Source organism: Seriola aureovittata, chromosome 9, assembly GCF_021018895.1.
Source record: "Seriola aureovittata isolate HTS-2021-v1 ecotype China chromosome 9, ASM2101889v1, whole genome shotgun sequence".
Classification (NCBI taxonomy): Eukaryota; Metazoa; Chordata; class Actinopteri; order Carangiformes; family Carangidae; genus Seriola; species Seriola aureovittata.
This window is the reverse complement of record NC_079372.1, coordinates 2,582,674-2,609,776: the sequence shown is the minus strand read 5'-3', so window position 1 is coordinate 2,609,776 and position 27,103 is coordinate 2,582,674. Positions and strand designations below refer to the sequence as shown.

Sequence of the window (27,103 nt, the reverse complement as noted above, 5' to 3'; positions counted from 1 at the left end):
CCAGGGAAGAGGGGAGGTGGAGATTAGCAAGAAATCAGCACTGAGGGAAAATATAGAGACTGGCTCTCAAACATACAGTAGGCTTCAGTTTTGGCTTGAGTGTGTACTGCACTGAACCTTGGATTGTTTGATTTAACTTGATGCACAAAGACACTGATGCTAACTTGGTGAAAAATTGCAATGGTTTGTCCAACATATTACATACTTGAGAATGAACAGTTACGTTTTCATCAGAATTTGACCATGAAACACATTTTTTCACGTCTCATATAATCACTGACATTTCTCACCACATAAATCCACTTGTAGAGTATAACTATAATACCATAAATTTGCTCCTTTATAAAGCCATGTGAAAAGTCATGAAGAACATAACCTTGAATTGTGAGTTCATTAATACTAAACTCATCCTGTGTTCAACTTATTTCAGTTGCTCTGATTCATGTCAGTAAAAGGATTTACAGTGGCATTTTAGCTGTGGGTCTTTACTCTTCCTGGGTTTTTGACAAACTAATTACTTGTCCCCAGAACGAGGCCCCTCCTCATGATGTTTGATCTTTCACACCATTTCACCCAAGAATTACAGAGTTTTTTTTATCAATCACTTACTACGTATACACCTTCACATCTTGTATATTTAGTTTTAAGATTGCTAAAAGTTTATTATCTGTAGTTAGCTATCTTATTAAGCTAACATTACCTCGAGGGGCCATCTCCAGCTGACTTTTTAATGTGACTAACTGGCTTGTGTTGATTTGACAACCCTGTAAAATGTGTCTTGAATTTGCCCTTAATTTTTCTACCTACATGATATTGTGCGAAAAGACTGAGGCTTGTTGATGATCCATGTAGCAGACACGGACGTAAAGACACAGTATGTTCTTGTACAGCATTGTAGCGCTAGTTACCTCCAGGATGATAAGAGCATGAGCTTCCGTTTTTCCATATTTCATTTACGCACAGGCTAAAACTGTTTGGATGTTTAGCTTACAAACTGGGACAAGCTAAACAGATGTTTTGGTGGACATAATGCTTAAATCTTAGGTTGTGTAAAATTCCCCAAATCCAATAAAGAGCAGGACAGACCTGTCTGCCGGGCCTGTTCCAGTTGTTAAGCCATGATTGGACAATTGCTGCAGAGGGGCGGGGTTTAGCAAACAATCAGCTGATATCATTTGTGAGAAATCAACACCCATTATGCTCGATAAGTGATCATGTTATCTTTATCTCCCAGTAAATAATATATTATTACTTTATTATGACTTTTCTTGATAACAGACAATATTTGAGTGAAATACTCTTTTTTAGCCCAATAAACAATATTTGGATTAAGAATATTTGGATTAAAAATAACGTTTCATGTACAGATTTGAGGCCATACAAATCATTTCAATGTCTCAAATAAATTTATCGTGTTTGTCTTCTTACTTCACAGCCTACAGGACCTGGATAGAGGCCAGTGCAGGAATCATCCTTCAACCCAGATAAAGATCAAGTATGCTTCATTTAATCAGTGGATGGAACATGAGAAGCAAAAGCATTGTTTCACCACCATGCATGATAGAGATTACATAGAATCTGCATGTCTTGACTTCAGCAGAGAGTGAAAATAGATGAGTTTTTACAGAAAATGATGCTCACATCATATCTGCAGATCTGCATAAAGAGAGGAATTTAGCATCAGTTTACTGTGAGGCTGTGAAGGTTAACAGCTTCTGAAAAAGGGTGATAAAAGAAATAACATGTTGACTTTTGACCGAATAAATTCCAAAAAATGTGCAGCCACTGGAAAATAAAATGTATTTAATGGTTGTTATTGCTGTTATGTCAAATTAAAAAAGATGCCTGCATTTCAATTAGCCTCATTTTTTTCTTTTTTCTTTTCTTTTTTTCCTCACTCGCTAAAAAACATCTATAATTTGAGCTACTCAAAAAGAATCCTAATTGCTCATCTGAAAGGGACCATGATTGGATGCTTGAATTTCTCTATATAGGAATGACTCCCCCGCTTGAATGACAATTTTCACCGTCAAATGATGCCATGTGCCTCGCCAAGTAGAAATAAGAATAGCTCCTGTTTTCCTACATGTGCATAAAACACACACTCAGTCATATCTACTGACAAACTGTGTCCAAAATTAAAAAAAAAAAAAGAAAAAAAAATCTGAGCAAATGTCACCAACTTGTTTTGATCACACCCACCAAACACTGGCAATGAAAACAACACACTCTTTCTTTCTCTGGTTTTTATACAAACAATGTTCAAAAAACCAAACTTTAACTCACTTGACATTATCACCATGTGCAAATGTTGGCCTTTTTAATGATATGAAAACACTGAGCGAAGCTCCTGCAGACTCCAATACATTCCTACCCAAATGAGAGCTGAAATGCTATAGGCAATTAGAAGAGTCTCTTGAATTTCCTTGAAATGAAGTGCTAAATGAAACGTGGTCAGACTGACAAGTCTGCTCTCTTTTTCACTGAGCTTCTCTGTCTTCCTTCAGCCCTTCATGCAGAGGGGAAAGGTATACACGTCTCTTTTACCAAATCAAGAGTCAATGCATGTAAGCCCTGTGGTGATTTTCCTTAATTATGCTTCAGGGTGATTTGCTAGGTGGGTGACACAATGAGGACATGATGTCAGTCATATAATATCCTGGCATTTTTTTTCAGTGCTAGCTCAGATTTACAGGCGTACTGTACTGTCGCTTACTTCTGTTAGGGAGTCAGCATTTTCCATGTATGGAATAAATCAAGAAAAACCACACAAGGACATAATCTTTTAGTGGTTCAGATGTCAGAGGCTTAAAGTCCTACAACAGAGTGTGGGAGGTGACCTGTGGGGAAACTAGGTCATGACCTCCTTGTCTGCAGAGCTGCACTGAGGGTATTCCACATCTACTCCAACAGGGATCTGGACAGAAGAGGAGACTGGCTTATGTTTCATACTGTATGACTACAGTTGAAATGACAAGCATGGCAGATGGAATGGAAAGTTACAACTCATTCTTTTGGCCTAGAGTAAATGAATAATCCCAGACACATTATCTTAATTGCTGTTTGTGGTCGTGGACCAGATTGTTGACACACTCAGGACACACTGCAGGTTCCCATGCCCTGCTCAAACAAGCAGGGTCAGTGCAACCTGGCACAGGGGTCAAAGGTCAGCAAGCTGGGCCGGAACGTTGTCCCTAAGTTTCTCTCAGGTGATTGTGAGATAGTTTTTTTGTTTGTTTGTTTTTAACTTTTATTAACAAATCATAGGCTATAAAGATTCGTTTCACATTTATCTCTGGGCCCTGTGAGAAATTTAGCTCCAAATGCCCTGCAGGCTTTCTGGATTTATACTTCTTTACTGTGCAGCCCATTATAGCCAGACAGGCACAGGTGCAACAGACAGGTAGCATGTGATTAGTCATAAAGAGAACTCACCGACACACACACGCACTGTGTAATGGTCAAATTTCTGCCATGTGTATACTAATGACCTGAACAGCAAACAAATATAAAAGCAAAGGTCGTGCTGCAGTTTTAATATTGTCCGTGCTGTATATTGTAACATATGTTGACATATGAGTGACAGAATAATCATGCTCTGTTTGGGGGAATGTGTTTTGAGAACTTGTTGTCTGAGACAACATAGACAGAGTAAGTTAACCATAATGGTATCATTTGCATGTACCTTACCACAGCTGCCCTCAGGCATACAGTTTGCATGAACAGATCATATTATGCTAAATGCCAGATAGTAAAAGCACAACATGGCCTGCACCTCTGTGGGTGTGGCATGTGTATATCAGGAATAAAAACTGGTTTGGCAGAATTTCAGAAAGTTTTTGTTTATATAAATGGTGAGTGAGGACAAAGGAAGCCTTCTGTTGTTGTTTAAATCTTCTGTCAGCAAATCCAACAACATAATTATAAAATGTCTTAAATGTAAATTTTCTTTAAATCCTCCTAATCTTATATAAAGCACAATAATTCACTCAGCTACATGAAACTGGATGTATTGTCCATCTATTTACTTGATTCAGATTACATTGTAAAAATAAATATACACATCATATATATATATATATATATATATATACACACACACACATATATATATATATATTTATATATATTCAAAATGCTGTTGGTATTCCAACAAAAACTGTTTACAATAATCAGATGTAACAGCTGGCAGCCAGAAACTACAAATATGAAAATATGAATAAGTTTGCCACAAAGTTTATCACAGGAAGAAATTCAAAAAACACTCGCTTTTAAATGTCTAACATCTACAGTACATCTTCACCCACAAAACTTTCTGCCAGACAAAAATATTATGCAATTTCCTTCTTTTTTGTAGCGCTTTGTGCCGCAGTTGACTAAGAAGTCTCAATATTAGAAAAAGTATTGAAGCTGCATAGTCACTTTCTACTTTTCTGAACCACAGTGTAAACGCATTGAGGCTTCCATGGACTCGTGTAACTCAAAGCTACTGTAGCATATGCTGTAGGACCGTTTTGAAACCGCTTTAATGATGCATAAATCAGGACTAATGATGTTTTATAAAGGTCATGATACTTTTAAAGCAGTGGAAAGTTTGTAGTGATTGCAGAGAGTGCTCCCAGCCTCTGCTCTGACAGGACACTAACAATGGGAGGAGGCTGTGCTCTTTATTGTTCTCTGTGAGAAATATATAACTGCTCCATGGAAAAAAACTGACACAAGTTCCTTCTTTTTAAAAAAAAATAAAGTTCAATAATGATGCAGAAACAGATTTCTCATTGCCGCCTTAGTTGTTTAAAAATGGCCGGTGTTCTTGAGAATGAATCAATGTAGCACATAGGAACAGAAAATGTATTTCTAAGCCACATTGACAATAGATGCTGGACAACAGCTTTCACTTCTCCTATCTACACTATTCCAAATCTTATAGGTGCAAAACAATCAGTGTGTGTTTCTATAAAGTCACTCTTCTTTATCCTAAAAGCTTTAAGTCATCACTTAATGACATCACGGACTGCAGGCTGGGGTGGCTGTTTTCTACTGTAACTTTGGGAAAGAGATTGTTCAGCTGTCACTTTTTTTGATTTTTGTTTGATTTAGCCATCCAAGGTCACAGAAATATCACGTGCCAATTCTGTTTTGAGATGATTTTCAGTTTAAATTAGCAGAACCCTCAGCAGTCCTTTTGTTCTCCCACGCTTTCCTCAAATCAGCCTTCATTTCTGCAGAACAAACCGAAAGCCAAATTATCTTATCTACCTTTCATCTTCCAAATTTTTTCATCTGCATCACATTTTATTTGAGATTAAAGTAGGGCTGCATCTTTGTGCAGCACTAATTGCCATAGAGCTTCAGTAATTAAAGGACAATAAAGCCTTAGTAGTAATTAGTTTCTCTTGTTTGGTTGCTAGCCCATCAATTGTGCTTCAATAATACTGATCATTAGCATGCGCCTGGGCAGTGAGGGATGCTGGGAAAGGAGCCCTGCACACACAGCACTCCACATTCCATTCCCATGAAGCCATGGCACTGAGCCATGTGGTTAACCCTCTGTGAGCTGTGCCGGGGGAGAGTGGCAGGACGTTGCCTACCGGTGAAGGCCTGCATTGTAAAGTGAAGAGGTTGCACTGTAACATAATAGACCTGCTGAAATAATGACCAGCTTTTTAAATTTCTGAAGGTTGGGAACATCAGAGCTGCAGCAGTGGGCAGATGCTGCTGTCACAGTTTGAGTAAAAACAATTGTACCCTTCTCAAGTGTTACGTGCTCCTCTATTCACACCCAGGTTCACCTAATGAAAGCCTGTCTGCAACACTGCTGAGGAGTGATAAAGAGGCTATATTATCACTGTTTTAATGACGATGCATCCTCAAAAACTGTCCAAATTAGGTCTCTTTAACAAGAACGGCTTCAGGAGAATGCAGAGCATTTCTGTGCAGGCAGGGTGTATGGATTGTGCTGTAAACTGTGGCATAGTAATAACGCCAGGCAGCAGAAAATGTGCTCTGTTCTGTACTTTGCCTTGACATGATTGAAAGACAATGGTCCCATGGATAGGCCATTTCAACATCAAATGTGCATGCACATCACAGGGCAAGGGTGTGCTATCCATCACATTCAGTGAGCTGTCAGAGGCAGCTCTCACAGCCCCAGCTTCTCCCCACACACATTTGCAACTGTATAGCAATACAAGATTAAACCTCCTTGTACATATTCCAGTCTGAGCGCACTACACACACACTTTTAAAGGTGCTCATTGTTACAAGCGCTGCCCTGCATTTCTGTGTGAGGTTGATATTAGAGCTTTAGTTTTACATTTTCTTTAAATTCTTTTTTAAAAAAAAAGAAAATAACACTAAAACTTAAAGTGTAAGCACAAAAACAACTGTATGATTAACTGTTATTGACTTCAGTTTAAAAAAAAAAATCACCAACAACTCTATAAAACACTGGACTTTAGGATAAAGAGAATCTCAGAGTTGTGTCCTTTGTCTTCAACCTATTCACAGACATTATAATAAAAATGAGAGGAGTGCAGAGGCCTGTCCATGCGGATGTTGCTCTTTGCTTCAGACTGTAGGCTATGATAGGTTTTGTATAATCAGGTGGTGTGGGCATAAAACACAACACGCAGGTTTAGGTTGTAACCATGCAAATGCAAAATAAAAATACATAAAAAAAACATTGTCGAACTACAGAGAAAGACTCTGTGCAACCTCCTCCCATCCGCCTTGGCACAATAACCCAAATGGAAGCCTTTATGAAGCACTGATGGAAGCAGAGTGCGCTTTATAATGCACAGCCGTGCACACTACTACATTTCCAGCTAATCAGAAGCGCGCAGTTGCAGAAAGGAGAGCGGTTGCCAAGGCAGCCACCAATCTCCCCTCCCCCTTCTCCCTCCGTTCCCCTTTTTTTTTCCCGTTTATTATCGGCAGAGGTCGCATGGCAGAGGGAAGTCCAACCACTTCTGTACTGGAACCAATGCAAGAATATGCACCTCCATAACAAAGCCTGTATGGAGCCCTGAGAGCAGTGGGAAAACAGAGGCTGCACATTTGTGGGCTGCTGTTCAGCCGTAAAAAAAAATATCTAATAAGAGAGGATCTAAGTTGGAGGTTTTGCTTTTATTTGTTCTGGAACAAGGGGATAGTTTTGCCAACACGTGCGTACCCATGAAATTTCTACTCTTTGCTTTGAGTGAGTGAGTGTTTCGCATCCTGGTGCGGGGCTCTGAGGAGAGGACTGCGCATCACCAGAGTTGGTGCCGAAGTTCGGCCGCGAACGGATGTGAGGGAAGAGTGTACCGAGCAAAACTCCCCCACTTCTTCTCTGTCTCTCCTGCTTTGGCGTTGTGTGTTTGCTGAGACAATAGTGAGTCAAAGACGCTGAAAGTGATTTCATGCCTTCAGTCTCGCACAACCTGAGATGGACGTGAGATTTTATCCTGCGCCCCCGGCAAATGTGGGTTCATGCTCCCTACCGACTGATCCAAGTTGTCTGAGCTCGTTGGACTATTACCACTCGAACAAGGTAAATAACACTCCGTATAGCCTCGTGCACTGAAATGCTTAATGTCTCACCTGTCTCTCTAGGCTATAGGAGCCACTACCGCCTGTTCACGCGCTGCAAACGCACGCTTTTGACGCGTTTTATCCACGGGCGCTCACTTGCTCCAAACACACAGTTACACACTTGAAAAAAAATGTCAAGTGTCAGCAAGTAAAGTGACCTGGGCTCGGACGGGGCCGGTTTTAATTTAGACTGGAACAAAACAGAGAATTAGTATGAGCTATTACTTTACACCGAAGGCTACAATCTTTCTATTCTGCTGTTGAAAGAAAATGTGTAGTACAACTTTTTTTTTTTTTTCCTCAAACCAACATGGTAATTATGTTATTTCCCCTGTGAGATTGTGCAGTTGTGTTTTGCACAAAGCTGGCATTAAGTGTCCCACCCGATGTGGAATACCAGGGGCTGTATAGAATCCATACTGTCCCACTCTGCTCTCTGCTCCAACATGAGCCTCTCTCTCTCTCTATGATTTCTTATAGCTTACATGGTCTTCCGCTGGGAGTTCAACGATTAAATGGATGTGTGCCAGTAATGTACTGTTAATTACTTTGTAACGAGAAACCACAGAGTCTGGCTGGTACAAGTATCACTCTTTTCTCTCTCTCAGCTTTGACAACCCCGCGGCTTTTGGCTTGTGACCTGCACCGACTCCTTTGCAAGTGCGCAGGCACTCAGAACAAAATCATGAATATTTTTTAGTTTGACATTTTCCAAGGGAAAAAAAAATAGAATAACTTGTGAACCCTCGCGAAAAAAAAAACAGCCAGTGTCTAGTAATCCTGTTATAAATAGCCCCAGTAGAGGGACGGGGCAACATTAGAAATCTTACACTGACAACCTGCCACAAGCGACAAAAACAGCACAAAGTAAGACAAGATGCTAGAAAAAAGTACTAATGACTACAACAAACACAACATATACCCTGTGGATATACTAGGCAAACTATTTAAAACTGTTTAATTAACAGACTTGCAGCTTCCGCCAGTGTTTCCAGCATCTCAGCCATCTGCAATCCTTAAATGAAACTTTGTTGTTGTCACCTACTGGAGCTACATCAACAGGCTCTGGATGTTCACCTGCTGCTGTAGCGAGATGAAGTTCTACTCACTTAAAGATGGTCGGGAGATCTTTGGCTTGCTTTCTCAGATAATGAGGACTGTCGGGTGTGACAGTGAGGGAAATGATACAAAAACACAGTTGGGGATGTTTGTCTTTTGCTGTGTGGGCAATGGAAAATCTTTGTAACTGAAGGGAAGATTCCAGTCATTAACGGAAAGAATCATCTCCCAGTCTTAAAATTAGTGTTTCAACATGTATAATCTTTACTCCGGTTTGCACATAGCTTGCTCAAGCACGAAAGACAGGAAAAAACCTATCAGGACATATACTCCCATTCGATCACAGATGAAATCAGGTCTGTATAAAACATTTACTGATAAGGCAGGTTTACACCTGTGACACAAATGGGCTCATATAACTGTCCTGCTATCTGTCTTGTAGGTCAGACGAATTAGGATCATCCACCATGCGGATAATCCCAAGAATATGCTGATACCCACGCACTGCATGAATCCTGGAAACAAAGCCACTAGATATTAAATGATACATTGCTTTCACAAGAGAGAAAGTGACACCAACTACCTAAAGTACGCCACCCCTCAAAATTACAAGTGTTCATTTGAATTATTGAAATGCCTCCAATCCCCTTCACTTAGGGTTCTTTCCACAAGGGGAGGTATAATTCGCTATCATCACATATGTAACACTAACTACCTTCACCAGTGATGCAAATGAGGCCGGGACCAGCGGGGATCACTGGGTGTCCTGTTAACACACCGCACGAGGTCAAGTTCCTCTCCTTAAACGCTTGTCAAACCGGCGGCGGAATTAGAGAGACATCTGATTTGTTATGTAGGTTCTGTATCTACAGATCAGATCAGACGGCTGCTAATCACCTCTGACAGCCCTGGTTGGCCAATTTCAAATTCAGCCCAGGTCTCTTACTTAAGCAGAGTGGAAGCAAAAGGCTAATCATAGCATTAAGGTCAATTGTTTTTATGAGCTCACTTTGCATATTCATTTAGATGTATTTCGGCTTGTGGCAGAATTTGTTGGGATGTTTGTTGGCTTCCAGTTTAGCTTGAGAATATTCTTTTGGGATAATATTACTGGAAAACAGTCAAATATTTTGAATAAAAAGGAGCTCTTGCTTAGATGGTTGCAATTTGGCAACTATATTGAGATTTAGCACCATTACTGGCAGCTCTTGTATCCATGTTTTTTTTGGGTTTTTTTATGAAAAAAGAAAAGGCAAATTACAGCATCAGAAAACATTTCTCCGTTTATTGCTGTGAAATTAGTAGTGTTAAACTGAGTCACACACCAGCGCAATTGGGTAAAATGAGCATGTGCTTGTATTGTAGCTTTATAGTCTGTTTATTGGCAAACCTGTCCTGTGTGTGCCACTGACTCACTGTGATTGCTGTGAGCGGACACGAGCCTTAGTTTGAGTAATTAGCAAGTTTATGCGACTTCCAGGGAGCATGTGCAGCAGTCATGCTTTCAGCCTTTGTCACACACTGCTCATTTTGGAGCTGCAGCTTGTTTCATTCATAATACTTCACGTGCATGAACGCTTCGGGATGTAATTTTTATCTTTCACCTCGGTCAATGTGCTGATCGTTTCTGCGCTCGCCAGTCGCTGCGAGACATTCCCTTTACTTTGGCAGCGTGGCAGGAGCACGTATGAACCTTCTCTTATGGACTGGTCTTTAAGTAACATAGCAGTAACAAGAACGCAGAGGAGGAGATGCATAAAATGAACAGAAGAGGTAGTTCAAGTGCGGACTGAGATGAATCAGAAAGATCCATAAATAACCCTGAAGATGTTCACTTCAGTACTTTCAGCGCTCACTTTGTTTCACTGTGAGTGTGTGTGTCTTTTATTACAGTGGTCCTCTCCCACAGCTGAGGAGATATTACACAAAATAATACCATTATAACAGCTTTGTGCTCTGATGGTAATATGAAACTGTTCCGTGTTCTGATGCTGCTTTAAAGGCTGCATGGTACATATATTACTCATATGTACAGTACAGATTCGGTACTAATTTGCACTTTATGTTTTGCAGAAACTACGAAGACGCATCTCGTCTTATACAACATGTAGGACTATAATTGCACTGTGGCTGTTTGTTTGTCCTGCACTTTTAGTTTGCTGTGTGAAATGGGAACACAGTGTCTGCGCCTTTATTTGAGTAACTTAATCAAACAGTGCTGACTGCTGCTGCTGAGGTGAGTTTGCTGCCTACAGTATAGCACTAGCGTGGATTGCAGAGAGACTAGGCCCTGTGTTTATACACCCAGGCCCCACCCAGCTCATATATCCTCCAACAACTGATATCTGCTTAGATAGGACATGATTGAAGAGCTGGCTTTGTTAGTTGGTGGTCTCCTCTGCCTCAGATAAGCTGGGGAATGATGTGCTCCATTTGAATGCACTTATCTCAGTTTTATTTTTTTAATACAGGACTGCCTTGTGTACGCTGTGCAAAGGTTTGATTTCTCTGGATTAACGTATTCACTCAGTTTCCATCAACTCATCATCCTCAAGTGAAATAAGCTCTTGAATAAACACAGACATATTTATTGTTAGTTCTGGCTTAGCGTACAAGTGTTATTTTTAACTCCTTGAGTACTTAGATACGGCTGACAAATGAACCATTGCTTGTAAAACAGGCTGTGGTATATGTTTACGTTGAATTATGTTGCTGCTATTAGCTAATGACACACTCTGTGGTATGTGACAGAGAGGCAGAAAGGGAGAATCAAAGGATGAGTGAGAGTCAAATGGGTTGAAGTAATCAGTGGCCCAGTATGGGGACACAGTGAGAGAGGGTGTGTGTGTGTGTGTGTGTGTGTGTGTGTGTCTGCGCATGCTAACTCGGGGCCATTCAAGCGTTTTGCTGACTACGGAATCACAATCACAATTGCTTTCATAGTCCCGTGCAGAGGAAGGCCATGCATACCACAGTAAGGGCCGGTGACACACAGTGAGCAGGGCCACGGCAAAAACAGCCACTAAATCATATTCTCCCTGCCCTGACACACGGAGGAGATTTTTAATAGGGATTCCGACCATTTGAAATCATTTCAATAAAACTGAAATGGGCTCTGACAGTGCCTGAGTCACAGAGCCGGCATATGGCACAGAGATTTCTTGCCTTCAATATTTTTTTTTTTCTGTACCCTGGTGACTCTGTGTGAGAAATTCTTTTCTTTTTTTTTTCAACTTTGTTTTGGGGGGTTTTGGAGATTACCTCTGTGTGTGTATGTGAATATTGGTGAAAGGAAATAAGACACATGATGCTGTAATAACACAAATATAGCTTTTTTTCCAAATAGCCCCCCCCCCATCATTTAAATACCCATGTCTCTTTATTCGGCCTTTGTTATGAGAGTGTGACAGTGTGAATGTGTGTGTGGGAGTGTATTGCTGGGTGGTGGGCTGCCAGTGCTAAGCTTCTTGCTCGTTGGTGGGTACCAGTGCATCCCCCTCAGCGTCTGCTACCATAATTAAGACCCGCTGCCCCACTGTAGTGCAGTGCTTACATTAGTCAGCCCGGGCCTTCCCATGGGGCGGTGTGATGGCATTCTCATTCTTACTGCAGGACAAGACAGAGGAAGAAACAGCGCCAGCACCTGCTGCAGAGTGGGCCCCTGGGTGCTTAGTTAAATGTTGATTATATTTGTTAATGATGGCAAACACTCAGAAGGAACGGTACATGGAAGCGTGGTCTATCTATCTATCTATCTTTGAACTGTCAAATGACTCCAGTTTTATTTTAGCAGTAGAACACAAAGGAACCCACCCCCCCCAGAGGATGATCGAGGGGGCTGCAATATACAATTTAGCACAGATGTTGTACATTTAAGCTCGGACAGAACTCAGCCAGAGTTTCTGTGCAGAAGGTAAACAAATGTAGACAAACAGGAAGAAGTGCTCGAGTGCCAAAAGTGCCTCTTTCTATAGGCCACGTATACACTTTATATACTGTATGTGTAAGCGCTGAAGTGAAAAGCCAATTACTTGATGAGTCTATTGACATAAAATGATGTAATCCACAAACAAATCTGCTTTCCTCTGATATCACCGAGAATTGAAAATCTTTGGGTCACTGACTGGGGCTCAGGAGGAAGAGCGGCTCCTCCGCTCCACCTGTTGAAGTGTCCTCGGGCAAGAGACTGAACCCCACATCGCCCCATCATCAATTTGGAGATCTCCCCTCCTTGGGAACAGGCATTTTTTTTGACTATTTTCGGACATTTTATAATGTCCAGTTCATCGATTTATATGTACAGTACATCGTATAGTACAGACAGTATTCATCTATATGTATGAATGTATGTATGTACATATGTACTGTGCTGTATGTACTGCATGTATGTATGCATGGAAGAGGCTGGAAGCTGGACAAACATTCCCAGTTGTCTCAGCTTCCTGTGGTATGTCCTGTGCAAACACCATGGGCCATGGTATAAGCTCCTTGCCAGGGATTTAAGGCTCTTTCCCTCCCTTGTTTTCACTGAATATCCTTTACAAATATTATCGGCCTGGTGTCAGTGCCATGTTTGCACTGCGGCCATAAGGGACAGTACCCATATGAAATTTCAGTTAATGGTCCGATCCCAGACTAAAACAGATGCAGTACATAGAGGATAAAATGATCTAAAAGCTCCTAGGGTGTAAAAAGTTTAAATTTCATGTCGACTGAACATTTTGACATTTTGTGCCTCATCTGTGTAGATTCAACTCATTCTTTTTTTTGGAGGTAAAAGTCTCAGTCAGAATGTGACTGTCTTTAGTTTGACTTCTAATCTGAGCACTGGTTGTCTTTCGTTAATTCACTGACGTGCATTGATTTGGACAGCGAGAGGTTTCCATTTGAGGAACACAGAGTTGATAAATCCATATGACCCCGAATTTGCTCTCTTTCCTCTTTCCCCAGCTGTGACTGTCTTGCCTTGTCCCTTGTCTGTCAAGAGCATGTGTTTATTATGTGTGACATATTTAGCAGGCAGATATAATTGCCTGTGCAAGGCTGTAATCGTCTGCATCCAATTCAGTCAGCAGAGACTGCGTGAGCCCACAGATCCACTGAAGTAATCAAACTGTGGCTCATTCTTCCTCTTTGAGAGCTAATGATGATCTCCATGATCATTTACAATGGGCAGAAAAAGAAGTGTGACAGAAAGTACAGTGGTAATAACCTTGGTTTTAGTTCTTGCAATGCTATTGTCTTTGGTTCATGGCAATCGCTTAAAAGGGAGAAAAAGGGAAAAGTTGCGGTAGAGTTAAGGAAAAGAATAGATAGATGTTGTTAAAGTAAAAGGGAGGTAGAGAGGTCAGTGGAGGCTTGTGGGTTGAGAAAAGGGAGGGAAAGCGAAAGAAAGAGGCCCTCTCTTTGTGTTGTCGACCTATTTAGTCTCAAGCTGGCCATGAGCCATGCTGATGAGTGATGTCGCTAAGAAAAACAAACAGAGGAAAGAGAAGTAGGATTTTGGAAATTATGACATACGGTCATTGGTGTTATGTTATCGAGGACTCGGTCTTTCTCCTAACTAGGCCTCAACAACCTCGTCGCAGCTCGGTAGGGTTGTTAACACACAGGAAAGGGAAACTTGAGCAGATCTTTTTATAGAATTGTTAATAACACAGTAGACAGTAGTGAAAAACCGTAGCCTAAAGCAGCACTTACTGGCACAACCCACGTGAACCAAGTAAGCATATGTGTATGCATATGTGTGTGTGTGTGTGTGTGTTGCTGGCACCTTAGCAGTGGTGGAAGAAGTAGGCCTATTCAGATCCTTTACTTAAGTAAAAGTAGCATTACCACACTGTAGGAAAACTCCTCTAGAGTTAAAAGACTTGCATTAAAACTTTTACTTAAAGTGCAGCAGTATGAAGAAAATGTACTTTCAGTGTCACCAGCAAAAATACTCATAGCTGAAGAGGACTTGCTTCTGTCACGCCCCAACTCACCAAATCAAACAAAGTTGCGAAGAGCCACCTCAGTGCTTTAAAATCAAGAGAAAAGGAATAAGAGGCTCGGCCGTGTCGGTCTAAAAACAACTTATAAGTGGAAAAGTCATGTCATTTTAGAACAGCAGGAGGTAGAACAGGCTCTGATAGTGGAGTGGAGGCACACTATTAGAAACTTTGACTTTAAATCAGAGCAGTGACTTTAAGTGTCAGGTCAACCAAATTCCAAAAAAAGCACTTTTTGTCACTTATCTGTAATCCATCTCTGAGATTTCTGCTGCAAGAGCAATGCTGTGGAGATGTATGAAATTTGTTTTTTATAGTGGTAACAGCTTTGAAAAACGATATTTGAAAAAAAAAAAAAAGACTCAGCAACACGTCGTTCCAGAAACAGTGTTCATGTTACTCTGGATAATCTTAACGTGCTAACACACTGTGAGCAGCTTCTTTTGTGCAAAATAACTCCAGTGAAAACTTTTCACAGTGAAGGCTATAGATTATTCAGAGTAATGGGGACATTGTTGCTTGTAATTTTCTAAATTACTACAAGTTAAATGACATACATCTCTAATGCAATGGGTTGAAAGTAGATATTGATATCTAAAAACCAAAACTGTATGTTTTGTCCCAATTTAGGTGAATTGACCCTTTTTGTCTTAATGTTGTTCCCCAGAAAGTGGTGAAGCCTTGTTGGGCCTGTGTCCTGTACTGTACCTGTTGCTGTAGTTAAACAGTGACAGGTGGAGTTTTAGACCGGTTACTTAGCAAAGGCATCGTGAATGTCATAACCAGAAACAAATGTTTGTGGTAGCGGGGCAGGGAGAGGGAGTGAAACTGAGAGATGGTCATGTTTTATTAAGCCTGATAATGCAGCCTAATCTGTGGCTTGGGTTACACAGTGCTTTGTGGGTAATTAGAGATCATGTCGTATGCCTGGCCTACTGAAAAATTGTACTCCGCCCTAATCCCCTCCTATCCGCCTTTCACCCGCCACCTCCCTTCTTCTCTCCCTTCATTCTCTCCCTTTGCTCACAAAAAAAAAAAAAAACCTACTTGCTTCCAAATGAGCTAGCTTCCTGTCAGGGAAACACACAAATAAACAAACATGGCAGCCATACTCCAGGTGGCTAGTGATCAGAAAGTTTATACCTTGCTGTAAGATACTTGGAAATGTGCTTATGTGCTCAGAATTCAATAAGAGGAAGTCGACAGTGGAGCACTTTGTGGTTTGCTTTGTGGAGCTTGTTAGATGAATGACTAATGCCTCCTGGCAAGTGCCCCAGGTTTACTATTACCAAAACAATGGCACTTGATACAGAGCACCGTAGCCTTGGTTTTCACACAGACAGGAGCTCAAGCTGCTGTTTTCTTTTGAACCCTAAATGCTGACTGCCCATTCATGCAACATCCCCCGAACACAGAGACACACACAAAGGAAATTCTCAACTGACACAGTGACTTGTTGAAAAAAACAACAGCTTCTTTCATCACACATTGTCCCCAATTTTTCCATTGTTAAAAATCGAGAAACGTTTCCCTTTTCGCTGTATCTAGATTTGGCTGAAACAGTAGCCATGTTTACACACACACACACACACACACACACACACACAGTTGTATAATTAGTGGCCTCACTCGGATTGTGAGAGCAACTCCATTAAACTGTCTAAATCTCAGGTGGAAAATAATGATGCAATCTGGTACAGTATTGCAAAAGTGTCAGTTGCTTCACACCATAGACTCAAGAAACAGTACAGGTGCAAGGACTGGATAAAAAGGAGGCTTAAACTGTAACTCGCTGGGTTTAAAGCATGGCAGTGTTTCCCCTAGAACGTTTGTCACGCCTGGTGGTTTCAGCCAAAAACCCCCTTTACATAAAGGAAACATGAAAGCTATGATAAAACCAACCATATAGAAACGGTATCTCTGTATCTTAGTGACAAGTCATAAAACCTCATCCTACAGTGTTATATGATGCATTGAAGGGAGCTTACTAATAAACTGTTTGAATTTTCTCACTGTGAATGCACATGATAAAGGTATTGTCATAGACACCAACCGCAAATAATAAACAGTACTTCTGTAATGTGCGGTTATCCGCACATGGTACTGAACTCATTAGCTGCTTCAACCTCTTCACAGCCACCAGAGGAGGGCTTATGAATTATCATTTATTCAGACACAGAGGAGATAAAGGCAACGTATTTCTTAGGGAAAGGTGTGTTCATATTGCTGCCATGTAGGAAACTGCTCATATACCATCAGGCGCTGACTACATTTGCATAGAAATGTGTCAAAATGCAAAAACTGAGCTACATTCAAAGTGTTTAAGTAGCATGGTGATTGTTGGCAGAGCTAGAATGCTTTTGATTGTTGAGGTAGCTTATAGCTACCAGTGGCTCGCTATCTCAGTCTGCAGTCTGGTGTTTTTGTGGGTATGGTTGGGAACCAGAGACAAAAAACAAAGCAAGAACACAACAGTAGCGTTGTTGGCTCTGGGGACTTTTGACATCTACTGTATCTTTTCTTGTTTCTGCTGGTCTGATTGGCTGCAATGGTTGTCAGTCAGAAGAGATCTGCTCATCACCAAACACAACACTCAGCATTTACAAGTTGGTTCTTACTCTCACTCTCACTCTTGTTGTTCAATGAACGCTGTTTTTTTGGATGAATGTTGCTTTCTTTTTTAACATCTACATAGCAGGGGTGTAACAGTTCTCCGTATCTTTTGTCCAGTGTGCCTGGGGAGTCTGCAGTCTCAGGGTTATTATCCATCTTCAGCTAATTAAACCAGACTAGAATTTTACTGCAGGCGTGATCGCTCGATCAGGATTGGATCACAGCACTCACATGACACATACGGTTGGAAGACAATAAAACAGATGTAATATGTAAAATTTACAAAATATACATCTTGCCCTTCCTTTAACCACCCCTCATTTCATCAGGTTGTGTCATTCTGCAAAAATATTTGATCATGTTTGTCATTTTCTCTTATTGATCAAACTGTGTAACCACAAAGGCTAGACATCTTTGTGGGCCAATAGGTGCTATGATTGGATGGTGATGACAACACACAAATCCCAAGTTGACCAATTAGAAACACACCAGTTTTGGACACACTTTGAACTCTGCAGTACCACACACACACACACACACACACACACACACACACACACACACACATATAGCTTCAAGGCATTTCATTTCCTCTCCTCCTATGACAACATCACAATATAATGGGACATGGTGTCACGTGACAAGAGCAAGTACATGGAGCGATCAAATCACTCTTTCTGTCTCTCTGTAGCTTGAAGGGCAGAACGGTCAGCTGTTACATAAACTACAGTTGGTTCAATTACAGAAAAATGTGCTTTGTGTCCTTGTCATACGCTGAGTGATGAAGCAGATAAAAAATAAGTTATTAGTCCATGTTCATTCAGGATTTTGATAAAATACCTTGCTTTCTGTGGTCACCCTGTCCATGGAAACAAGGCTGAGATACTTCATTCAGCTTTTACTTCACTACAAAGATCTTAAGTAAAAAAATATACCTGTGTTGGAGGCTTAACGAGAGTCACATTCTGACTAGTAGAGACACCACATTGGGAAAATGTGCACTAATTAAATTCTTATCAGCTGTGTACAGGACTTCATCCAACAAACAAGTGTTCTGTCCAGAGAGATTTCAACTCACCAACATTTGACCTTCAGCCTCCCATTCGGTGTCCTTTGGTAGAAATGATCACAAACCAGCGGGTTACTCCAACGTCGTGTAGTTTGGTTTAGAATTTCTCAGGACTGAAGTTTACAGTTATTAAAGTTACTTCTTAGAACTATGAAGAACAAGCAAGGTGTGAGGTTCAGTCGGGTTCTCTTTTTTTTCCTCTATTTGGAGCTATTTCTGGCTGTTGATTCTTCATCTGTTAAGTCTGATGTGGCTGCCCTTTGCTCCAGGTATTCACTGTGTGCTCCAGCACAGTACCATCACACAGTTTTCAGATGAGCCTGTAATTAAGTCATCTCGGTGCCTTGAGAGCGCGACTATAGCGCACTGAGCTGAGACCAATCTGCCACTAATTGTCCCGAGTTTTAATTTCTAATGGAATAAGAGCCAGAGGGAATGTGGCTTAATGAGATGCAGCGTGAGTGTGTGTGAGTGTGTGTGTGTGTGTGTGTGTGTTTGTGTGTGTACTCTTTTATCTGTTTACTGTAACTGCTGTTGCCCCTGAGAGTAGTGAAACAAGAGTGAGTAAAGCAAGATGTTCCATTTTGATTTCCTTATCTAGTTTTGGTTTATTCTACAAAGCACTCAGGATGTCTCTTTCATTCCAGACTGTAAATTTACACGTTATGAATGGTAAACGTACCTTAAAATAAGAAACATAATTGATTGTGCAGTGACAGTAGAAGCAAAATAAGCCTTTTGGTGATACCTACACCCTTTTACACAAACTGAGGAGCACCCTCTCTTAATAACTGTGTGACAGTGGAGACCTTTCCAAAAGTGAGAAGTGCTTTTGCCCTTGGCAGTCAACTTATTGCTCAGAAAGCGTGGCTGTAGACTGGAACTGGAAATCTTGTTTACATAGCCTTGGGAGTGTTTGTGTCATGATTTAGATTCCAGCATTTCAACATCCAAATAAATCAGTTTAGACTTCTGAGGACAAGTAAACCTCCAAAGAAAAAAATAGACCAGCTGTGGTTAACATCTGTAAGGTAGTTTTATCTCTATAGCTCAAGCAATTTTGTTTACAATTAATACAGGCAGAGGAAGTTGGAGTCAAAGTTCACAGAGCATATGTGGTTTGTCATATTGATAATAGAGATGTTTATCTTTTGATGTCACCAAAATTGAAAAAAAATGTCTTGCATTTTGTGTATTTTTCCAAAGAAGTCTACTCCGTTAGGTGTGTGATTTTAATGACACAACGCACTCACAAGCTACAGAAAAAAACACTCTGAGCCGCCCTGACGACACATGACTACATGAATCTTTGGTGACTTCACTGTAATTTTTCTACCTTATCGCTTTTGAGTGGAGTTTGCTTTTGCAACTGACTCAAGGCCCTTCCTCTTATTGTTTCAATATGTCAAAGCATTGTTTGAATGAGGTCACCCATTACCGATCTGGCCTGGGGCCAGGTTGACTTCAGCTGATTTAATTGAATCTACGACATGAGTCAAACTCAAACAAGCAGAGACTGCTTTGCCATGACAGTCTCATTACTCCACATTAAGAACTCATTTCACAATGCATTGTGACTTCGAGCTTGACAAATGGTGAAAAGGGATGAAATCAAATAAGTGAGTATATTTTGGAAGACCACTCTTGAAACGCTGTGCCTGAAAACACTCCGGGACTGTACATATATTTTAGCCAAAAGAAGTCAAAAAATTGTCTTTCCACTGTTTTTTATATAAGTTAATGTGAATGCCTTCTGGGTTAAAGTGTTCCCATGTTTGTCGTCTGCAGTAATGGAGTGACATTCAATGCCATTTTCCCTCTTAAATGGAATTTTTGTCAAAGCGTTATGAATTCAACCTGCCTTGTCACTCAAGCCACAGACAGTGCAGAGAGAGGAGATAATATGCGAATGAAACCTTTCACTGCAGTTTTTACTGTTTACTGCTGTGAACAGACCAAATAATGACGCCTTTATCACATTAACGGCACAACAAACAAAGAGGGCTTTCTTGTGACATACCACAAGATGTGATATCAGGCAGTATAATGACACACATTATGTATATAACACGTACACAACAATCTCAGCAGTGTGCTAGCTGCATTTCATCAGCTCAAACCACAACTAAATTTCTCAATTAAGCACGCATTCTTTGAGAGCCACTGACAGCTCGGCCAGAGCTTGCGGGAAAAAAGCATTCGGCAGGTTCAACATGCCAGTGCCTCCCTCCACAATAGGGAAGGAAATGTTGAGTCTGCGAGGGCTGTGGAGTGGAGATATGGCAGTGTTTGCTTAGGGCTAGGTATCGGGCACAAAAACAAACATGGCCGCCCTTAATGAGCCTGTTTGCCTGCCAAAGGTAAAGACAGCTGTTGTCTCTCGCCACAATGGAGCAGGCCTCAGTGCCACGGAGCACAGAGGAGCACTCGGCATCCCCATAGTAACGCTCACCTTGTGTGTACTCAAGAGAGAACTTATTAAGTCCTCCTTACAGATAAATAGTGAGTAAAATGTAAATTGTGAGGCCATACGGCACTTTCATAAGGCCTGACTGAGAAATGAAAAGGTTTATTAAGTCTTGTCGGTAGAGTGCTAAAAGTGAAATTGCTTGTGGGAGTGTGAAATGGCTGTGCACTGAGGGTAGACATCTGACTTACTCATAACATTAGCGAGTGAGAGTCGAGAAACTGTGGCTTTCTCTGTTTGATAAAGCAGAACACATGTTATTGGACTGTTTGAGAGGCTGTACTTACTTTCCCTTTTTTGCATCTGTCTTTTGGGACTGGAGAAAATCTCTCTAAAAATCTCTTCTGGTAAAAAAGTGGCTTCTCAAAACAACTCTAATGCACAGGGATACAGGTAAAGTGAGGGGTAGTGAAACCTCAAAAAGCACTTTTCTCCCGTATGAGAAAATTAATACATTCTAGCTGTACCTGTCCAAGCGAATCAGCACTGACAGCTTGCTGCACTCCATGGCTAATTTTAGAGTTAAGATTATGAGTGAGATGACTGCGCAAGCATTTTGTTGAGAGGAGATCAGCTAGTAAGAAAATCTGAACAAAGTTAAAGTCCACCCGTCAATTGCATCAGGGTGGAAACAAAGCCCTCCCAGACCCCACTGCTTTCCTGGCATTGTTTACAGTGCATTTTGAGCCACTGAATGGATGACATTTTTTTCCATAATTGTGCTGGCTTCTGACAATGTCTGACAATGTCACATATATATATATATATATATATATATTTATATTCATATATAACTTTATATATATTATATATAGTTTTATATTGTATAGATGAGTATGTTTTTTTCAAGTCAGTAAATGTAAATGTAAATTATAATGCAATAGTATTATTTCTGTCTGAGATTATTTTTACACTCATACATGTTTGATATTTACCCTTGATGAAAAAAGTGTCCAGCCTAACAAAAGTCTATTATGCATTTATTTAAAAAAAATAAATAAATCTGATTAAATACACTTTGGCAATACAATATTTCTTGTACTTCATCGCTTCAGTGTTTGATTGATTTAGATTGAATTTGCTACTCAACTCTGGTAATGCAACTCTGAAAGACTGTAAATCATGCTGTTGAATTATGTGTCAATCTTTCCACAAAACTAATGCAATGTCTTAGATTGTGTTTAAATAAGATTATGGCGATGTCATTCATGTTGAAAAAAATTTTAAAAGCTAGTTAGATTTATCATTTTCCCATATTTTCACACAGATCCACTGTGTATATTTATATTTTCTTGTGAGAAAAAACATTAACATTACATTTACACTGTGGTTGCCAGATAAGTGTCATTGTGGTGCAATAAAAGCTGAAAAATACATTTCCTGTTCAACTATTTCAAAGAAATGCCGCATAACTTAACCGCTGCAGTATTGTGCCTGGTTTAAAAATGTTCCTGACCACATGTTTGACACCAAGAGGTTCTCGCATGGTGACTTGTGATGTGACTGTTTGGCATATTTCTCTTTGCATGAACACCACACGTTGCATGTGACTACTCGTCTTTGGCAGTGGTGCTAAGGCAGAGATTTGGTGGCACAATTGATGTTTGCTGCTCTGCGAGGCAGCATTAGGATGCAGAAAAAAAAATTACATTCTTTAGCGAGGACTGACCTTACAATGTAATAGAGTTATTTGCATCGTAACAATAGATACACGTTCCAGAGGTAGATGTGCAGAGTGTTGGGTTATTTATACAGAGCTTTTCTCTGAGGCAGAGATGAAACTTACGTCATTTAAATCTCATTGGGTGGAGCTAAGGAACCTCTAAGACCTGGCTAAGAAATGAGGTTCAGAGAAAAGGTAAGAGATGAAGGGTTTATGTGATATCATGAAGTGGTGCTAGCAAGTAGCATAAGGTTAACCAGCCTGTTGAACTTCTAAAGTCGCAAATGCCGTGTCAGGTTTTTTAATGATAGAATTGTTTGCAGTTTGGTTTAACTCAGCAGCTAAGTTGGTTGTGCCTTCAAAGCTGCTCTGCCTCAAAGAAACATCAGTATAACTTGGTGATTTTTGCAGATGTGGTTATTTTTGCAGCTTTGCTGCTGCATGGTTAAGATTATGTCTATTTGCTATTTTCACTTACAACATCATCATCTTTTTGTCAGAGACGTTTGGCTTACTGCATGCCTCCTCTGAATGTCATCTGTAAGCACTTCCCCTATTTGTTTGCAGCCGTCTCTTTCAATTAAACAGCAGGGCCGGTTTCTTCAGAGGTTTCGTTTGTCAAGTGACTCCCCAGAGAGGGAGCAGAGGAAATGGCTGAACACATTGGACACATTCGTCTTCTCTGCTTAGTTACCTTGCAGGGGGGAAGATGGTGATACCCATTTCCTCCGTCTAATGTGTTTGCTTTACACCCTATGCCAAGTGTCAACATGCAGCTTCTTGACAGTCATTTTTCATGTGGAGCAAGCAGCCAGGTTGAATAAGCAAGGACACGGCACGATTTTTGTATTTTCCCTTCTTTTATCAGCTCGTTGTTGTTTTTAAGATGGTAAACTTCTAACATGTTTAAGGTTAAAAGTACACTAGTCAGAGATTATTACTTAATAGCCATGTCTGCTTGTTGATTGAGAATAAAAAGCCAATTATCATAATAGGATATGGGACATAATGACAGAATTAAATGAGTGTGACAGACACACAATAGGCCTGCTCTGTCATCGCCTTAGCCCAGCTCGCTCATTAGAATTAATCTTGCCTGATTAAAAATGCAAATGGCTCAAAGTCATTGATGGAGTTTACATGTTTTTATAACATTTAACTGATTTAATTACATGAAAAATGAAATGGTGGGATGTGCGATTACATTTTTTTCCTTTTTTTTTGTCGCCATGCTCTTGCCGGTTGCCACAGAGAAACGAATATTCTCTCATGCCAGGAAGAGAAGGTAATGAGATTAGTGCTCTCCTTCTCTCTGTTTCTCTCCATCTCTGCCTTTCACAAGCTGATGGTTTGGTTCATCGAACCAAGAAGAGCAGAAGAGCAGAAGAGCTGTTTTATTGTTATCACTGAAAACATTTTATCTTGGTCTTAGAAGTACCTACTGCATTGTGTGGGCTGAGAGCCTCACAAAATTTAAAGAGTTTCCTCCTACAGCATATCATTTTAAAAAGACCACTATGTGATCTATAGCTGAAAAAAACAAAAACACTCTGATCCTTCCCCGGTGTTGTTTTTCATACTCAAAACATCCATGCAGAGGAAGAGGTCTTGATAGACTGATTTAATTGTCTATGGTGTTGTGACATGCTGTATAGCCTGCAGCAAGTTGTCACGACACACACAACAGTGCTTTGACATTTTTCAGCTGAAATTCAGGAAGATGTTTTCGCCTTAATATGAAATGAAATGCAACATTAGTGCTTCAATTTTCCCACAATTACACCTGTAACAAAAAAGAAACTTGCATTTACTGCAACTTTAAGCATTAGCATTAGCATTAAAACTGTCCCTTAAATCAGTGATCTCTTTTTATGCAGCAACATACGGTATGTTACAACTAATGACCTGATTGAGTGGGACCAGCAGTTTATGTTTTCTGCCTTCGTGCGCAGCAAAGATTTTAGACTATATTCAGACTGTGTGAAACTTGTACCGTGAGCTTGTTAGAAGTCCGGATACTTGAGACCTGCTTGGTGTTTTTGCACCTTTCAGTCGTGGTCGTAAAACCTGCTAGAATGCGGTGGCCATCCTGTGGGGGAGGAAATTGATTTCGCTGGGTTTGTTTGCTCTGGGCTGACAGGCCAACATGCATTGTTTGTTTTGTTTTTTTTTTCCTTTACATTTCAGACCGATCATTTTATTGGTGTATTAACATGTTTTATGGTCGTTATGACTTTACAGCTGTTTCAGAATAGTTTCATTTGAGCTAGTATGATGTTTTTTTTCTTCCAATCATAAAATGTCTACAATGTGCAAGAGAAGGCATTTGGAAGTGACGGAACGTTTTTAAATTTGATTCATGTGAATGGGCCAGATGTTCTGTTTTGATCTTGATGTGTAGTGTCTACGCCTCTGTTGCAACGTTTCCCACCCACCTTGACTTACATCATCATCAGCAAAGCAGCTATTCAATGTGTAACATAGAGATGTCAACGTGGAATGCAAGAATTTGTATTTTAAAGACCATTTATTTTGCAGTGGGGGGGGGGGGGGGGGTGTGTACAGACCTAAAACTTTGTGTTGACAGGACAGGATCAATTCCAACTGTGTCCGCACATCAGCTCAATGTGTTGAAATGGAAAGTATGCTATCGATCTGTGTGCATTAGTGCTCTACAGTAACATAAGCAATGAGTGGCAGAACAAAAGAGGCACTGTGCGTCACGCTAGAGGAGAGGTGCAGTACAAAGAGGACAGTTAACTTCATGCAGTCTATAGGCATTTCATTGTTTATCATTTTAACTCCAAACGTATATTTGTCTTTCATAAAAGAATTTGACTCACTCATATGCATCTGGAACTGGTTTAGGACTGTTTGAAATGTATAGGCCTGATATACTGTTTAGCCCTGCAGAGAGAAAAAGGTTATTAAAGTTTATTGTAGTAAAGTGCCACAAAAAAACATGATTAAAAACGCCCAGAAACTCACTAAAGCCTGCTTTAATAGAGGTCAGACAACACAGCTACATCCTAGAAAATCAAGTTGCTTATCTGTATCTACATGAGTTGCTCACTCACAAATGGATTGTCTTATGTGGCTGGAAAACATACATCCTGCACTGATATTTCTCCTCTCCCAACTCATTCTTTCCCTCAAGGGACACGAAACAATTACTCCATTGTGCCACACAGAACAGTATATGACATTCTGCACATTTCAGCCGGAGAAAAGACGCAGTGTTGTGCTGGGGCATATGGCATCATGATAAATATGCTTTAGAGAAGGAGGGTCTGAGTTGGAGGAGCGGGTCGGGGGGAGGTCGGTCGCTGTCAGGGCACAAATTGAATGAACTTGTGCTGTGATTGGATAAGTGTATTGTAAACAAAGGGTTATTTCTGTAAATATCCTAATTCCAGGCACCCTGGATTGAGGGCAAATAAACAAGAAAATGGACCAAGAAACATTTCCAATACTTTGGCCCAATACTTCCACTTCATCTAATGCATCTAACATACCATAGATAGAACATTAAGATCTGTAAGGTGGAGACAAGGCTACAGTACCTTGGATGTGACAAAGATCTGTGACCACATCTGAGAGAGAGACAGTTAGAGAGGCAGTGTCAGGGCCTTTTCAGTAACAACACTTTTCAACTGTACCTACACACTGATGACAGGAAATGTGGTGGTGACAAGGAAAACCCTGACATTGCCACACAGAGGGGTAAAAATAGGCCACTTGGCACGAGAGACAGCAGAAGAGGGGGAGGAGAAGAATGAGAAAGAGGGGAAAATTGGTGTGCGGTGTCTTCTTGTAGGGGCTTTCTTCTGCAGGCCTGAGATAAGAAACTTCACTCTTTAATGTTGGCAAGTTGTGAGATCAATCTCATTTTCGCTCGTTCGTTGTGTGAGAGAGAATGAGAGAGACGGAGTTTTTTTCCCCCCTTGTTAAACAGCAAAGGAACAATGTACGTCCCTCTCTTTACAGTTTACGGTCTGCACCTCCTACACCTTCACAGTTAGAGAAAACTGCCCACTTTAACCCAGCACAACCTCGAATGTGCTACAGATCTCAAGTCTTAACAGTGTCAGTAATATTTCTTCTAAATCTTCAACCAGGAGAAACCCACATTTATTGTTCTTGTCAGGGTCATCACAGCTTCTCTGACCCACGTCCATGACAGGTTACTCTACACTGGTTTAGATCATGAGATCAAGATCTTGTGTCACACACTTCAGGCTCTGTACACTGTGGCAGACTGCTGTAAGAGAGGATATTGGACATGGCTTGTGTGGGTTTAAGTTGTCACATGATATTTTCATATGGTTACCAAACTGCAGCATCAGATATGTTAAATCCATAGACACAACAATCCTGTTCGTTTCATATAATGTTCAGCTGTGGATCCCAGCCCGGAGGTCAAGGCCCATCCACTGGGTCCAATGACAAAAGATGTTAATTGGCATATAGGTAAGAAAAACAAACATCGTTCAGCACAGAAATATAGTTTAATTTTTCGCTTTGCCACCAGAAACTACTTCATAGTTTTAAGTTTTGTGGCTGCTCCCAACTCCCAGTCGTATTCAGGCTGTGAAAGGACTGTTTTATATGAAGCAGCGTCTTTGGAACAACTGACATACAGGGCTTTATATTTCAGTGGTTGGTTG

The 27,103-nt window shown here is 40.6% G+C and overlaps 1 protein-coding gene across 2 annotated transcripts in view; it reads left to right on the top strand.

Moving 5' to 3' along the window:
- Positions 1 to 6,875: 6,875 nt before the first annotated feature.
- The window catches only part of LOC130175345 (thymocyte selection-associated high mobility group box protein TOX-like), a 76,703-nt gene continuing 56,475 nt past the window's right edge, over positions 6,876 to 27,103 (top strand). The window contains exon 1 of one of the 2 annotated variants that reach the window (XM_056385786.1): positions 6,876 to 7,534. In XM_056385786.1, the coding sequence (XP_056241761.1) occupies positions 7,430 to 7,534 (105 nt within the window). In that variant the 5' untranslated portion in view covers positions 6,876 to 7,429. The remainder of the gene's footprint in view (positions 7,535 to 27,103) is intronic. The other variant, XM_056385787.1, reaches the window with a different exon arrangement.